General features: G+C 34.0%; 1 protein-coding gene across 1 annotated transcript in view; it reads right to left on the bottom strand.

The window, feature by feature from the left end:
• LOC145268776 (gamma-aminobutyric acid receptor-associated protein-like 2) overlaps positions 1 to 18,598 on the bottom strand; it is a 67,869-nt gene that overhangs the window by 10,494 nt on the left and 38,777 nt on the right. The window contains exons 2-3 of the mRNA XM_080124384.1: positions 17,267 to 17,322; positions 710 to 882 (exon numbers count right to left, since the gene is read on the bottom strand). Coding sequence (XP_079980510.1) covers positions 710 to 882; positions 17,267 to 17,322 — 229 coding nt within the window. The remainder of the gene's footprint in view (positions 1 to 709; positions 883 to 17,266; positions 17,323 to 18,598) is intronic.

The raw sequence follows: 18,598 nt of genomic DNA, 5'->3' as shown, positions 1-18,598 counted from the left end.
GCGTCATAAGATATGGAAGGAAGATGAACATAGTTGAGTTATCTAGGAAAGAGAGGAGGGGAAAGTGCCAAAACAAGAAATCTTTCTGAACAAAATATATATTGAAAAGGGAAGAAGTTAGTTAAAAAGAGAGGGAGTGGACACAGATATATGTATGCATAGAACTTACATCTAAACATATACACACACATGCATATGTGTTTATACACTAACAGATGCATACACAAAAACATACGTGTGCATATTTATGCATATATAAAAATATATTTCAATTAATACGTAAAAACGTCCACTTTATTTATTGCATGTAAAAAAACACATCGTATTGTCATAGTTCATAGTAATGCAAAAATGAAGATAAAAATAGTTCAAAATTATGAAAGGATATGAAAATGGCTAAGATGTGGTTTGCAGTGTCTGCAGTTGATAGAGGTTTCATTTTTTTATATTTAGGAGCTTATCTCTATCCTTGAACCTGGAAATAAACAATTTTTCAATTAAGCACAGGTAGCAAGGAATGTCCCATTTCACAATTGATGTTAGGTTTTACTCTTTTAAATTTCCATAGTATGTGGCGAGTGATGTTCTGCTCTTATATTTTGGATTATTAATATATATAAAACTTCTTTCTTCATTGGTTTATTTGCTAAAAGATTTTTATCTTTATCAAATTTATATATTATTTATATATCTGAGAACATTTGTATACCTGGACTGTGGTAACATTCTACCAACGAACAGGAAAATAGCCTTTTCCGAAGGTAAATGTATTTTCTTTCGGAGCATCCACATAAACTGAGCCACGGATAAATCATTTGGTACAAGGAATTTCTTTTTTTCCAAAAACTGGATTTGTGACCGAGGAAGTTTTTCCACTATAACCTGGAAAAATAAAAATAAAAACGTAAATAACAAATATAATCAAATAGAAAGAAATTTTAATTTTTTTTTTTGAACGAAAATAGAATGTTGATGTGAAATATGGAAAGATTAATATGGAAATCTAACATGCAGACTATAAGTTGCCCCATTCTCTGAATGTCTCTTTCCCAATATTGTATCAGACATATTTAACTTTACCTTGAACCCATAAGTGCAAACAGGCAGTCCACTAATTTTATGGTCAGTTGAGTTGGTTCTATGTTTTTGAATTTTTGAGATGAGAATTGATAATTCGTATTATTTGGATTTTTCAGACTACTGTTCTCATCTTGAATATTCTTTTCACATTTCAATTGAAGTAACCCCCGACCTTCTTCAAGTGTATCTTGTCGGAATTTGCACGGAATTTCAAACGAAACCCTATATTTAATCCACAGGGGTGGCACGCCTTTGTTCTGGGTAAAAGTCCTAAATAATTTGCAATTGTATTCTTAAATGTCGCGTGCACTGAGGATTGAACCTTCAACCTCCAGAAGAGCATAACTTACAATTGAATTTTACCAAGTACTTTATCCACTACACCATGGGTCTTCGCAACCTTAGGACTTCTACCGAGTCATGGCTGATGGAATGATAGCATGCTCCTTTTGTGGATTAAAAGGTTTCGTTTGAAATTCAGTGCAGATTCTGGTTGAGGAGCTCATTTTCAGTGAATAACTAAAAATGCAGACTTTAAACAAAAAAATCTTACAAATGTCATCATGGCATCTCATGATAAACAAAAACTAATGGAAGTACATTAGAGATTTAGTAAAAATAAAAACAGATTCGAACCATATAAAACAAGTGTAAACAATTTGATAATGGGGAAAAAAAATTAACTTTGATTTTTTTTTAACTTAAAATCCTCCATTAATTTTTTTTTTTACATAGGCATCACCACTTATCAAGGCCCAGAGACCATTCGAGAATAAGGGTTAAGAGTGTACAGTAGTCAATCGAACAATATAATAATTGTTAGTAATAGAAATTTGGTAAATTTAACTTAAGTGGAACGGCTCATCAAGAATTTGTTTACGTTGGACTTGAAGACAATCAGATTGTAGTCAGCTGGAAAGCAGGAGAACAGAAGACAGTTCTACAGGCGTGCAGTTCTAAGAAAGAAGCTTTTTTCATGGAATCTACGTTCAGGTTTAGGCACAGATAAAGAGTAGGGGGAATTATTGATAGTGTTTTCAGCTAGACGAGTGTTTCTTTGTGAAAGTTTGGCGAGGGGGGGACCATAGATTGAAGCTCAGTAGAGCACTTGCTATTAAGTTTATCATATTGACGAGTGGTTCCTTTTCTTTGAAATGCGATTATATTTTGTTTATATTCAAATTTTATTAAAATAATCTAAAAAATAAGTTATGACAAGTTGAAATTGAAGGGAATTATTATGTAAGCATTTTCAAACACTTGAATTGGTTGGTTTAGGATAAGTCAAAATAAGCCAGAACAGAAAAATTAACTCCTAGTACCCATGGAATGCATTAAAAGACAAAAGATATTTTGACAATCAGAACAAAAGATCAGAATATGAGATCAGCAATAGATTTGTTGGCATTTAAGTAGATCAGCAGGTCACTAAAAGGTCAGTTTCAGTGTAGAAACGTAAACAAACTTTAGTCATTTTCCAGAACATAACAAAACAAAAAAGAAATAAAAAAAAAAAATATATATATATATATATATAACAAATAAATGTTACCAAAAGCAAGTTACTCTTCTACCTATTTGATTAGTTTTTTGCGTTTTAAATTATTTTAAAGTGTTTCTTACTTTAAAGACCTGTCAAGTAATTAAAAAAAAAAAAAAATATGGTGGTCGCATTTCAAAGAAAAAGAGCCACTCATCAATATGACAAGATGAATACTAGCCAAGCTAATCAAGAACCTTGATTCCAGTAAAGCAACTGGCCCTGACGGCATCCCAATTATAGTGTTAAAAAAGCTTCAACATTGAAGAACTTGCTTCCATACTTACGAAACTGTTTAAGCATTGCCTCAAGGAGAAGTGCTTTCCAACACATTGGAAAACCTCATCAGTATGCCCTGTATTTAAGAACTCAGGTGATAAGTCATCTCCCTCTCAGTACAGACCAATAAGTCTCCTGTGTGTCATGAGTAAGTTGCTGGAATCCATATTAAATAGAGAAATAGTCAACCACCTTAGCAGAAATAACCTCCTTAGTGACACGCAATATGGTTTCCGTTCTGCAAGATCTACCACAGATGTGCTAACTGTTATATCTTATAGGATTAGTGAATCTCTTGACAAAGGCTTCCTTTCTAGGGCAATTGCTCTTGACATATCAAAGGCCTTCGACAAGGTATGGCATAAAGGCCTATTTCACAAGATTTCCAGCTACAGTATAACTGGAAATGTTTTCTCTATCATTAAATCATTTCTCTCTGATAGGCTCATAAGAGTAGTGGTCGATGAACAAAAATCAGAAGCCTGCAATATTAATGCTGGAGTCACTCAGGGGTCAATCCTGGGTCCAACTCTCTTCCTGATCTACATCAATGATCTCCCAAAACACATACAATCATTCGTTGACATCTATGCTGATGACACGACCATCTACGGCAACACATCAAAGGCTGTAAATGACAAAGTTCTCTGATTCTCTCCTCTCTGATCTTGAGCGCGTGGTACAGTGAGGGAAGATGTGGCTGGTTACCTTTAATGCATCTAAAACCAAACTCCTATCCTTACATCAACGCTCTGATCCCCATCTGGCATCAATTGAAATGGATGGCTCTCGTCTAGGAGAAGCCCCATGTTTTGACAAGCTTCTGGGATTGACCTTTACTCCTGATCTGAAATGGAACACGTACATCAAATCTGTTGCCAAGGTCGCTGGAAAGATGGTAGGATCTTTCTACCGCTCCAGAAGATATCTCACTACTGATGCAATTCTCTATCTATATAAAAGCCAAGTACGTCCAAAGATGGAATACTGCTGCCATATCTGGGCAAGAGCTGCTAAAAACAGCCTATCCTGCCTTGACAGAGTACAAAATAGACTTTGTGGCTTAGTGGGGGGTGCCCTTTTCTCTTCCCTGCAACCTCTCTCCCACAGAAGAGATGTTGCGAGCCTATCTTTGTTTTATCGTTATTTTCATGGCAGGTGCTCATCTGAGCTCCAATCTCTACCCCCCCCCCTCGCCAATCTTTTACTAAAAACACCCATCTAGCTGAAACCACTATCAAAAAATTTCCCCCCTCTTTATCTGTGCCTAAACCTAAACATAGATTCCATGATAAAAGCTTCCTTCTTAGAACTGCATACCTGTGGAACTGTTCCGTCTGCCTGCTTCCCACCTGACTTGGATGTCTTCAAGTCCAACGTAAACAAATTCCTGATGAACAGCCCCCTTAAGTAGACACTTTTATTAAATCCCCACACTAATGTACTGTACATGCAATAACCCTTATCCCTGAGTGGCTTCCGGGCCTTGATAAGTGGTGATCACCTTGTAAAAAAAAAAAAAAAAAAAAAAAAAAAGGAAAAATAAAAAGCTTCGATAATCACTCAAAAATTGAACATTAAACCAAATACTGCTAGAATATTACACATTTGCACAATTGGTGACATTTATTGGTTTCTGTTAATATCTTTGATTTTTAAGTGATTACCAAGGCTCAATTATGACTAAAGAGACCATTTTATTTTTCATTCTAACTTGACAGATTACACACTACATTTATTTATAGATAAAAAAAACTTTAAAATAAGTTAAAACACATCACAATTATACAGATAAGTAGAACAACAACTTAGCTTGCCTTTGGTAACCTTTGCATAACTTTTTCACCTTTTTTGCTTTGTTGGTTATTTTGTTTGTTAAAATTGAATAATAGAAAAAAATAATAACCCAAACTACTACAAGATGTATCTATGACTCATTGGGTCACAAGCACTTTTGATTCCTCTTTGATTTCATCTGAAAATTCAACAACTGTGACATATTTAATAAGACTGTATAAAATTTATTCTTTGATATAGAAGTAAAAAAGACTTATTTTGCTATCTAACTTACAAACATATTTATGGTGTGTATGAACACACTATGTAAATTAGATGGCAAACTAAAATAAAGAAACAATCCCGAAAGAGTCACACTTTCTCTAAATGCTCACAAAGACATTAAAAAACACAATGTAGACTAATTAAGTTTGCGAATTCAGTTGACAGGGGAAAGGCCAAGAAAAACATAAGAGAAAGTGATAAAAACTAACCCAAGGGAAATAAATAAAGACATCGCCAGATAGGTTATTTAGAGGTTACTTAAAGTCATTTAACACATGCCAGCATGTAAAATGGACATTAAACCGAAAATTATAATTGTCCCGACATCAGAATCTAGATCATTATTAAGATGCCTTTTCCAAATCTTGTTGACCAAGGTATAGCTATGGTCATGCACAGTTTTGGAAGGTCCACCCTCCAAGGCTTTGCTTTCTCCCTTCAAGAAGGGATTAGTTTATTGCTAATCATCTGAGATACCCCTACCAAGAAGACATTTTTTTCAGGTTAAGTGTTTTTCTCCTAGGGCATTGACTCTTCAAATCCCATTTTCTGTCCCTCATGTCACCTCATCATACTATGGAAAGGAGATAAATAGGGAGAGTGATAGTCATGAGAGTTAATTTTCTATAATATAAAAGCGAAAGTGTGTGTATGTGTGCATTTTTTGTGTATGTCTGGCAAAGGCCTTTGGGGGGGGGGGCACTTGGCGGGGGTCACTCATGCTCCGTAGATTATAATATCTAAGATTTACGAAATGAGCTCGCGAGTATCTTTAATTTCAGTGATTTTTACAAGTTATTTTTACACATTTTTTACACATTATTTTCAAGATTTTTTTCACTCGCCGTGTGTTTCTTTGGCTTTTCAGTATAAAAAAAGCGAAACTGAAAGCGAAGTTGTTCTCGGCCTTTCGTGTGAAGACACCCAGAAAGCAATAAGGTTTGATCAATGTTGGGAAAAAGAAACCGTCATATCAGGCAATTGCTATTCATTTGGGCACTCCCATTTTTAGTGGAGCTGTTTTCCCCAATAGCTTGGCAGGGGAAACAAATATGCAGAAACTGACTTGCAGCGCCAAAGTTAAGTCACGTGATGTTTGACCTCATTAAATTCACACACCTGATAAGATGTTAGGGGTTTTTTTCCCCTTTCTTTTTCACCTTCGTGTCAAGGCTTCAGGTTCGAACCTACCTTCCTAGCAAAACCATTTTTTCTTTTACACCTCTAAAACACCCGGGCAACGCTGGGCACCCACGCTAGTTAAATATAAAATGGTAACTTTGACCTCCTCCCACCTAATCAATGTGTAGTGAATCATTGGATTTCACTCCAAAGATTGAATGTTTTTAATTAATTTATTTGTTTTAAATCAGAATAAAAACGTTATGACAATTTTAAGGCAAGAACAGGACAGTTCAGGACAACAGCTAGTGATATCAATTTTTTTAAACTCTTATTCACCCCAAATTAGGTTTATTACTACTTTACTATAAAAGGCTACTATTTGGGACTGTGTCTAACAGGGGATTGTGGGGAGTTGAGTAGCGAGATATCGGTTCACATTACATTTAAACTTCTGCATGTCAGTACAGTCAAGTAAACGAGAAACTGGGAAGGAATTCCAAAGTCTAGAAGTCTGAGGGAAGAAACTATGTGAGGAGAAAGCTTTTTAACATCTAGGTACCTCAGCAGTGAAGAGGTGGGATTTTGTTGGTTTTCAGGTTAATTGAGAGTATGTATCTTGAGGGGGCACGAGTGCTGTGAGTTGAGAGCACATTACATTATAACAGGCACAGGGATGCAACATTGCGGGGATGAAACAGATGATAATGTGGGACTTATTAGATTGGAGACTCTTTTTTTGGATCCTGTCTAAGATGGAAAGACTAGTGGTAGACGCACTGGCCCGGATATAGCAACCATACTAATTGGAAGAAATATTTGGATTTGTGAGATGAAATTCTGAATGTAAACTTGTAAACAAAGAAACACAAAGATTTCCCCATGATAACAGACGCCAGGTGTTTACCTACATATTGACCTATCAATAAACAAGCGTGGGAGAAGGTGGGAGACTCGCTCAAATTGGCCTGGCCTATTAGTCAACAGATAAACATTAAAATCTAAATCTTATCCGAACCTAATCTATAAAGTAAAGTTGGTCTCTTTATCTCGGTAAACGTTTAACGCTGCAGGTTTAGTGGTTAGATGTACATTGATGATGGCAGGCATGCCAGTGGAAAATATTTACTCAAGAAAAAGGATCACACATGAAATGAGCTGGCATCTTTGAAATAGTATGGTCTTCTGGGATACAAAGATTCATGCTGTATTCCTAAGGTGTGCATATATATATATATATATATATATATATATATATGGTATAAGCACGTTAATACACTGGGTCTCATTAGATCAGCAAAGTTAAGCAATGTTGAGCCTGGCCAGTACCAGATGGATGACCATTTTAAAAATATGTATGTGGAAGAAATAAACGAAGCAAACCTCAGGCATTGAGGTATCCTTATAATTATTTTTGTTTTATTTCCACCTCAAACAAAGCATATTGCTCCATGAAATGTAAGAGACTACTATCTTAGATTGTATCCAACAGGGACACTATGTAGGGAGTTGAGCAGCGACATGTCTATTATTCACATTACATTTAAACTTCTGCAGGTTAGTACAGTAAGGGAGGCAAGAAACAGGGAGGGAATTCCAAAGTCTAGCAGTTCAAAGGAAGAAACTATTAAAGTAGAAGGTTTTCCAACATTCAATGAATTTCCTGTTTTTTAATTTATTTGTCCATCAGCATCTTTATTTTTTAATTGTAATTTTCCACTGTTTGTTATTCTTGAGATTACAATTTGCAGCACAGGTAAAGAAATTGTGTTTTAGTTGCCAATTTCTAAAAAAAAAATGAAGAGAGTAGTTTTCAAAATTGTGATCACTTGTAAGACAACGGACAGAAAAACTGATTGTAGCACGGTATGCAAGTGCGATACATAAATGGAGCAAACGGTACTGAAGTAAACGCGAAACGTAACATGAGATTAATACAACAGATACATAATAATATAGATGCCATGATAATCTTTATTTCTTTTAATAAAATAAATATTTTCAATGAATATTTACTTAATAGACTTCATATTGAAGTGAGTCAGACACAATATTTATTTTCTTCAAAATTGGAGTGTTCAAAATATATCCAGATTAAATATTGATTTATCAAGATCAAATGAACAACGTTCAACGCTTATCAATTCAGATTTAAATATTTTTTTTTATTTTAATTAAATATGATCAAAGTACAACTGATCCAGTATGGGCAGACAATGAATATTTATTATCTCGTTGGCAGATTTTATATCAGGCAAGAGTAAATTAATTTCTTTTGAATCATTCTTTTAAATTTTGATAAAGTTTTATAAAAATCAGAAATCCTAAAAAGTTAGGTATTCTAAATTATATTTCTCTTTGCCTGTTTGTCCATTCTACTTTTTCTTGGAAACTTCTGAGCCAATCTAACAGAAAATTTGTATGGACCATTGCTATGATAAAGTACGGCAAACTAAGTTTTATGGTATCCATTCGATGCATATACTAGAGAAGTTTTACTCTAATTTTTGTTGAAAACTACTGGGCTAATCTGGCAAAAATTTTGTTATAAGGTGCAGCGAACTAAGTATTATGATATCCATCCCTTGCACAGTCATACATATTAGTATTAAATGCAAAAATGAGCACAAATGTAACCATTAATTTGGCATAAAACACTCATTCTAAGTCAACAGGCTATATAACTTTTGCCTCTTTAACAGGCTAAAAAGTTTAGTGGTTATAACAGGGTGGAACAAAAAAATTATTCCTCTAGAAAAGATGACATGATTCCAGTTCCATTTGATGAAAACCGGTTTTCTTTTCTTTTTTTCTTTGTTGCAGACAATCTACTAGTTGACCAATTGTGTACAAATCCCAAGGGCAATATGAGACTTATCATGTCTGAAAGTGACACAATGTTCAACAAGCGAGATCAGAGATGCACCACTGTAAAACTCATGCTCTCTAATGATCAAAGTTATGATAATAGGACCATTGACAGCACCTTTAAAATATATCGCTGGATTGCCATGAATAATAGAGATGTGCCCAGGAATAATAGAGATGTGCCCAGGAATAATAGAGATGTGCCCAGGAATAATAGAGATGTGCCCATGAATAATAGAGATGTGCCCATGAATAATAGAGATGTGCCCAGGGTAATGAAAAAATGGCGTGGTTTCAAGTCAGGGCCATATTCTGCCACTTCACATCTTTGAAGTCGGCTTGAAAGTCAACACCAAAGTGTGCCTGGATGTGCTGAAGAGTGTGGTGATCCCTAGTGCAATCAGGTGGCCGCTGGCAGACCCTGAAAGTGGAAACAGGATTCTGCGCCAGCTCACAAGTCCAAAGATACCTAGGCTTGGCTTCAGAAGGAATGCTACAACTTTGTACCCTTCTCTCACTGTCCCCCTCCTCCCAGATCTGAACTCGCTGGACTACTTCATTTGGTCATATGTCAAAAACATCAACATAACATCCCACAACACCAAAGCCAGCACTTTTGTCACCATCTGTCTAGTATTCGCCAAGCTCCTGCTGGCGCTTGTGGAAAAAGCATGCTTTCAGTTCCAGACCAGTATCAAAGTGGTGATTGAGGCTGAAGGCGGCTGCATTGAATAGATGTCAGTTCTACTACATAATAAAGTTACCCAAATTGATTTTTTTCAATAAAAGTTTTAAAATAAAGTCGTAGTGTTGTTTTATTTAGGGCAACAGATTGTTCCACCCTGTATATTTATGTTCACTAAGAAAAAAAAAAAAAAAAAAAAAAAAAGATTGTATTTGAAATGCTTAACTATTGAAATAATTTTGTAATTAAAACAAAGTAAATATTAATTTTTCACTGGGCTTTGTTTAAAAATGTGGAGTGAATGCCTATTTTACTTATAAAGAGAGAAAAGAAAGCCATTTCTCACATTATTTTGGTCCGTGGTTCAATTTGTTGCTTTAAAAAAAAAAAAGAGGTGGATTTAGCTGTCGTACAAAGCTACTAGATCTCTACATTACAGTTCAGATAAAAACAATGACACTAGTTACGGAAAAGTTGTGACGTGTGTGGCTGTTACAGTTACTGATCTGCACACAGATGGCATTAGGCCTATCCTAACATCGTTTTTCTGAATGAAGATGTGGCACTCATGACAAGATGTTGCAGTTATCATATACATATTACATTATATATCATCATCATTCCTCAACTCATGCTGGTCTGCCATTCAACTTGTTGCTAGCTATCTTGCTTTTGCTTGTTGCTAAATCTCAACATTTTGAATCAAGAGGGAGATTTAGTTGTCGTACAAAGTTATATCTGTACATTAACCATCTCAATACAGATACTCCTTTAGGCAATCACTCCGACTATAGAAAAGTTGTGACACATGTAGGCCTGACAGGATGTTGTTACTGATATAAACAGAGCTTATTTATATAAAGTTAGGTATATATATATATTTTTTTTTGTATGGTCACCGGAATTGTATAAATAAAAAGAAAACATTAGCCTTATGCAAAGAGCATAAACGTTTCCAATCCCAACTATATAAAGTTAGGTATGTATAGATGTTTATATGTATGTATTTCTACATACAGAATTCATCCCTAAACTGATTATTATGGGACATTCCAGCATATATCATCCAGCCCTGACACCATCGCTCTTAGATTTTTTTATTATGAACACCTGATAAAATTTAGGTAAAAACTAAGAGAATGTGCATTTTCAGCTATATTTGAATAGGAGAACCCATTTTTTTTTTAAAGGGTTGATTTCAGCCCAGAAATAAGAAATCTGTGCGTTATGACACTATTTTGGAATCCGAACTTGCAATTTTAAGGCTAAAAATAATACTCTTGGTCCTGAATTTCACCCAAGTATGTTTTCAAGGGTGAGGAATCCAAACATCATAGTTAGAAAGGCACCAAATAAAAGGAAAGAACTCGTTTTGACCAATTCATGTGCCACTCCGGCACTTTTTAAGAGGTTGTTCAGCAGAGCAACAAAAAGGATAACTGGATCTTTTCCTGAAACAATTTTTTCATTTTTTAAATAACATAGGATGAAACTTTAATAAAATCAAAAATATTTCTTGGCATTACCACTATTCTGCCGTATTTAAACCCTGAAATTTGTTATTTTTCAAAAACTTTCTCGGTTAGAAAATTGTGATATTTGTGACAGACTAGTGTGATCTCTTTGAGTAGTAGAACAAAAACACAGAATTTTAACTCTTTGGAACTCAATTTGATCATTGCAGATCTCACTACGTGCAGTATATTAGTTATTTGTGTATGAAATAATGATTTTATTCCAAGTTGTGTTTGAGTTTTCGAAGGGCGAAGTTATGCTGGTCAGAATTTTGGCATTTTGTGAGTTATTTTGTTGCTTGTAGTATTCTTTACCAGTTTGTCATTGCTGAAGATACTTTCAATGACTTGCTTATACAGTTCCTGTCTAATAAAACCCCAAAACATGCAACTAAGAACAGTCTTCAGGTACAGTTACATGCATACGACATGTTTCAAAATCTTGGTCACACTTTGGAACAAGATTTTTTGACTTGGAACAGACATGATATACCACATATACAGATTTTTGGGTCAAAATTCAGTGAGAAATTGAAATTTGAGCATTTGAAATTTGAAATTGAAATTTGAGCATTTCAATGCAAAATCTGAAAATTTTTTAAATTATGTATGGACCCAAAATACGGGAACGCTCAATTTTGGGCACTTTTTGGCAAACTATCCATATAAAAACAAAAACAAAAAAATTGAAAGCCAAAATTGAAAGTTTGACTCATAGAAGTTGTTCCTTATATGGATAGGCTACTTTTGTTTGTGCCAGATTTTTAATTTAGGATTTCAGAAAAAGTGTTGTTTTACATTTTTGATAATTTTCCAGAAAATCCAGAAAAGTCATAAATGTCAAAAATTCTTGGTAAGTATTTACTTTTAAACTGGATAATTTCTTGTAGTCTAATGACAGTTATTCATCAATTGAGGATTTGTGGGTATTGCTGATGACTGATTCCTAAAAGTTGGTTGTGCAAGAAGTTTACAGATTACTTCAATGTATCTGAATACATAGTCTGTGAAGCAGGAGCACTTAAAGCCACAACATTATTTCATTAGCTGACAAGAAGAAAGGAAGAGCTTTATCCCAAGAAGGTTTTGAGTTCAAGCATTCTATGATGATGATGGATGTTCAAGCATTCTATGATGATGATGAATATTCAAGAATGATGCCTGGACGTAAAGATTATGTGAGCATTGGCAACAAAATTCATATGCAATCTTCTCTCTACACAGCCTACGAGCAGAAATATCTGGACCACAAAATAGGACTTTCTAAGTTTTGTGAGCTCCATCCAAAATAATGTGGGGTTTGTATTACTGTACACATAGATTCGAAAAAGTTGTCAAAAAAACAAATATATAACAAATAAATGTTATCAAAGGCAAGATAAGTTACTTTTCTACCTAACTGGATATATTTTTTGTGTTTTTATTCAATGTAACATGTTTATTCAGCTCGAAAAACATGCAGTGTTTAGCAATGTATTGGAAAATTCAAAATGGCGGCCGACTGTCTCTTTAACACGCTAAGTTTGGGAAAAGATGTTATAAATAATAAACTAGACAAAATACTATTAAAAAACCACCGAATATATGTCAAGTTATGTCACGGTAACATATATTGAGCAAATTTCTAACAGTATTTTGTCTAGTTTATTATTTATAATACCTTTTCCCAAACTTACCCTCTCCGAGAGAGAGTCGGCCGCCATTTTGAATTTTCCAATACATCGGTAAACACTGCATGTTTTTCGAGCTAAATAAACATGTTACACTGAATAAAAACACAAAAAATATATCCAGTTAGGTAGAAAAGTAACTTATCTTGCCTTTGATAACATTTATTTGTCATATATTTGTTTTTTGACAACTTTTTCGAATCTATTTGTACAGTAATACAAACCCATAATGTGTTATTGTGTCATCATCAGCTTCCTATTCTGCATGTATTCGCACTTATTAACATTACAAGCGTATGCTATATTTTCATGGACACCGGCAATATTACATACCTACTGTGCTTCAACAAGTCATATCTTTTTTATTTGTGGGTCAATTTTTGAATTATATTGATGGAAAAAGAATAAAAGAAGTATTCCAATGATGTTAATTTATTTTTCTTTTATGCGTTCAATATTTTTATGCTCCAAGTTAAAAATGAAAAAACAGTAAAAAATGACGACAGCAAAAAGGGAAACAGTTTTTTCAATGTTTACATTTTATACGTTACGTTTGGATACATATGTGCGGGGGTCAAATTTGATTGGATATGGCTGAAATTTTACAGGTTATATAAATAAAGACTGATTTTTTTTTTACGACTACAGGAAGCAAAGTTATGACCGAGCAAAATTGACAAAGAATATTTCAAAATCGATAAGATAAATCGGCACCATTTTCATATAGATAATAGTTTCAGAATTTTTTTTCATCTAAAATATGTCAATATTTGATGATTATTAATTGTGCTGCATTTTCTTTAAAATGTTATCTTTTATAGAAATCAAATCCGCTTACAGAAAAAACGGTCGTTAAGTGCATCATGCGCTGATCTGATTAAAGTATTCTCTTAAAAATAGAAAACCGTCTTACTCGACTCGTTATTGTTTATTCTGAGTTCGTCAATTTAAAAAAAATATTTTAAGTTTTTCAAATTTGATTTCCAAACAATACTATTTTGTTGTTTTAATACACATGCACTAAAAGTGTTAACATGCGTTTAACTTCTTATTTGTTCTTAAAGTAGAATTGTGTTTTTTAGTGGTAAAAATATATATATATATATATAAGTTATAAAATGTATATGGCTACACCCAAGATTAAGCTCTCCTTTGGTGAGGAGGAAGGAAAATTCCTATCCTCAATAAAGCTATATTTAAATACTACTATAATACTTAGTTTTGTTCATAAATAGACACCCACTGTATGATACCACACGGCAGTTTAAAAAAAATTTTAATTTGTACATCTAAAATTATAATTCATGACATCAAATTTGACTGCGTAATCAGAAAGAGCACACAATTTTACATAAGAGTACCAAATTTTATGAGAATAGCTTGAAAAATAAATAAATGGTGGCAAAATTAACAAATTTCTTGAAATGTTGAGGCCTGTAATTTAGCCCATTTTTTCTAAAAGATGTACACAAAAAAGCCTAAATTTTAGCATTTAAAATTCTCATAACTTTTGAACTACTGATGGTGTTTGCATAATTCAAACGGTTTTAAACACCTTTACATAGCTCTTTTCATGCAAGTTGATAAAATAATTATCTAAAAAGAAAAAAAAACAACTTGTAATGCTACACTTATCAGAATATAAAACTGTTGATTGTTTTAACTCTGCTGTTAACACAGTTGAAAAAGAAAGCTGAAGAATCTGAAGACACAAATACTGATAATGAAGCCACCCAACTCCCTAAGTTCAGCATCACCTACAAGGACTTGATGGCTATGGCAGTGTGTGACATTACAAATTTTGAATATATGGTGCGTCACTGTAAAAAATGTCCTGGATATACTACTCTGGAAAAGTACATTCATGACAAATTCATTGAAATTAATGAGATGTCTTACAGCCAGTGGCAAATGTAGACATGACAACCCTACAGACATACACAGTTGATATTGAAGATTTCATGAAGCTGCTGATTTTTGGCATAGATAACTATCCACGCTTATATAGTAAAAAGTCAGGTTCAATTCCTCACACAAAGAAAAGATGAGATTACTGGGGAAGAATGCATCATTCTTCTGGACTTTGCAGAAAATTACCATTACGTAATGCAGGATGAAATCCAAGGATATCACTGGAAAAAGGACCAGTGCACCATGCATCCTTTGGCGATATATTTCAAACAAGATGGAAAACTTCAACACATTTCTTTGTGTATCATATCTGATGATCTTGAACAGGACATCCCTTTTGTCCATGAACTGCAGAGAATTGTCATGGCATGGATCAAGGAGAATTTGCCACAGATTAGAAGAATTGAATAGTTTAGTGATGGCTGCGCTGGTCAATATAAAAGTTACAAGGCATTTCTCAATCTTTGCCACCACAAATCTAATTTTGGCATCGATGCAACGTGGACATTCTTTGCAACTAGTCACAAGAAATCCCCTTTGATGGAATCGGGGGTAATATACTGCAAGCCAGTTTTCAAATGCCTATCAACAACCAAATTTTAACGTTCCAAGCAGTTGAGGAATATTGCAAAACAAATCGAGGAATTACTTTCCTTACCATTGAGCAAAAAACAGCAGTACGAGTCTCATATTTCCGGTACTAGCTCAGTGATACCATCCCTGGCACTAGAAGTTGTCATCACTTTATTCCAACATCCTAATAAACAATCCAGAGATAACAATTAAGTATCAACACAGTGTTGATTATTCTTTCCTGGCCATGCCTGAACAATAGAACGAGATACTAGTCTCTATAAATGCAATGACTACATCACTTGCATCTTTGACGGGTTTTAGTGGTTGGCATCGATTAAGGTTATAAATAAGGATGAACAAGACCTCACTTACAAATTCCTGCATCCACATTATCCATCAGCTCAATTTCACTAACCTTGTACAGATGATAAGGAATGGACTCCATTAAACAAGGTAATCAAGAAGATGGCGGCACCAAACACATCAAATGGAAGAAGATATTTCATCACAGATGAGGAAAAGAACAAAACCCAGAACTACTTTGATAGATGTTGAAAGTACAATTGATTTTCGTCTGATGATTTTTGTACATATTGGTTTGCATATTTCACAGTGATGCATATGTAATCTGTTGAACTGTCCTAATTCTCCTGGCATTTAAGATGACAAAGTCAAAATTTCTGTAAATACAGGGTTTCACAATTGTGTTCCTAACGTGGGAGGACACATTTTTTGGATACTCATTAAGGATCCATAACTCTAGGGGAGGGGTTAAAACAATGTTTTTGAGTTATTTAGACCAAGAGGATTTGTTTTAAATTTAAGAGTCTTTTAAAAACTATTTTAAAAGTTAGACAAGAAATTTTCGGCTGAGGTAGGGGATCCCCCTGCTCCCACTATAGTGGGAAACCCTAAAATAAGAGCAGATTTGCTGGTCTGTAAGTTTTCACTTGACATTCTGAGCTATATTTTCAGCAAAGCTTTGTGTTTTTGTTCTACCACTCAAGGAGATCACACTAGTCCGTTGCAAATATCACAATTATCTTACTTAAACCAAGAAAGTTTTTGAAAAATACCAAATTTTGGGATTAAAATATGCCAGAATAGCTAAGAGATATTTTTTGATTTTATGAAAGTTTCATCCCATGTTATTTAAAAAAAATCCAAAAGTTGTTTCAGGAAAAGTACCGCAGTTATCCTTTTTGTTGCTCTGCTTTGGAGGGCTGAACGACCTCTTAAAAAGTGCCGCAGTGGCACATGAATTGGTCAAAATGAGTTTTTTTCCTTACATTTGGTGTCTTTCTAACTTTGATTTTTGAAAACACACTTGGGTAAAATTCAGGCCCAAGAGTAAAATTTTTAGTCCCAAAATTGCAAATTTTCTAAAACATTCGGATTCCAAAATAGAGTGCCATAATGCACAAATTTCTTATTTCTGGGCCAAAATCAATGGATGATATGGGCTGGAATTTCCCTTATGATTTCTGAAACAGTTTCTAAACATAATGTCAGCTATATTTAGTTTCATGTAAAGGGAGTAAAAAGAGGTGAAAGTCCTTTTTGAAAATTCAAATATTCCCAATATTTGGGTAAAATGTCAATAATAGGTATAAGACATCAATTTCTAAAAAAAATATTCCCCAAATTTCAGTTTAAAAGTCCCACTTCAAAATTCAAATATTACAGATTTGCACTGAATGGGATTCATAGTAAATACCAATTAAGCAAGTTTCCTTGAATTTCAATTTCTTAAAACCTCTTAAATTTCAGACATTTTCGAGAATCAAAATAATTGATTTTGATCCAAATTAGAATAAGGCTTCCAAACAAAGCTTAGTACCATTATATTTTGATTTTAATCTTCATAATGGGACATAAAACTGTTCAGAGAATTAATTTTTCCTATCCTGGAACAGATACCCTTATCAATTATAAAAATGGAGGAAAACAAAATGCTTACTGGTAGTCTTTCTGGGTATTTCCTTTTGATCCGGAAAGCTTCAGCTTGCCGTTCTTCTGAAAACAAAAATATCAAATCAATTAAAAATATGAAACAAAATCATGTTATAGTTTGCTTGAAGCGTTGTATATAGTGTAACGAGTTTGTGTTTGAATGTTATGACAATGCAGTTGTGTAGAAAAATACAGTTTGGTATGAGACAAGGCAAAAAGAATGACAATATTGTAAGATTTCAATAATTTTTAATTATAAATTTTTTATTTACCAACATATTATTGAACCAGGATAGTATTGCAGTGTTCTGTCATTTTACTACATCTGACTCCAGATATAAACAAGTATCAACCAGGTGATTGTACATATTTTTTTTTATCTTTATTGCTGAAAATGAGGTATACCTGGAAAATTCACAAAAACATAACACTACAATACTATCTTGGTCCGATTCATTATGTTAGTAAATAATTTAAAATTATTAAATTATTTCAATATTGTCATTGTTTTTACCTCGTCTTGTACTCAACTTCTTACAAAATAAAAAAGGCTGAAATAAAATTTCTTTTCATGGATACATGCTTAAAATTTTTTTTTTTTCTTTCCAGATAATGTGCAAAGATTTGAGGGAATTAATTTTCATTGTCATCGAGCTGGGGGGGGGGTATGATCTGATTTTCCTGAAAAGACCATTGTGTCATACCCTGTCAAAAGGCTTAGATATATCTATGGCTACTGCTCTACCCTCACCTGCTTTGTCCAGTGAATCGTATACACGTTCAGAGATTACAGTTAGGATAACTGCTGTGGAACAGGCTTGCTTAAATCCATATTGTTGGTCAATCAGATGTTTAGCAGCTGTAAGGTGATAGACTAGAGCTTAGTTAATTATGGACTCAAATATTTTGGCGAAAAGCGGGAGGAGTAATAATTTAATGGGTCAGTTCTTTCGCCAGAATTCTTAAAAACTAGTACCACAGAAGCAGTTTTCCAGCAGTCAGGAAAATAAGATTCGTTAAGGCATTTGTTGTATAGTTTGGAGAGAACTGGAGTAACCTCAGCAGAGCATTTTTTTAATAGCACAGCCGGGATGAGATCAGGTCCACATGCTTTTAAGATTCCAAGGTTTTTTATGATATAATGCACCTGAGAAGGGATGATTTTCAGATCATCTAGTGTAGCGTCTGTCCGCAAAGGAAAGTCAGGAAGGGAGTGGTTATGGAGTTTGAGGTAAACCGACTGGCAAGCATGTTAGCCTTCTCGGTAACCATGCAAACAACCTCATGATTGTTTGATAGTGGATGAATTGTTGATTGCCCATTATTTACTACACTGTTG

Source organism: Euprymna scolopes, chromosome 44 (genome assembly GCF_053919585.1).
Source record: "Euprymna scolopes isolate OS-2025 chromosome 44, ASM5391958v1, whole genome shotgun sequence".
NCBI classification, from domain to species: domain Eukaryota; kingdom Metazoa; phylum Mollusca; class Cephalopoda; order Sepiida; family Sepiolidae; genus Euprymna; species Euprymna scolopes.
The sequence above is the reverse complement of the archived record's forward strand: the minus strand, read 5'-3'. Positions and strand labels throughout refer to the sequence as shown.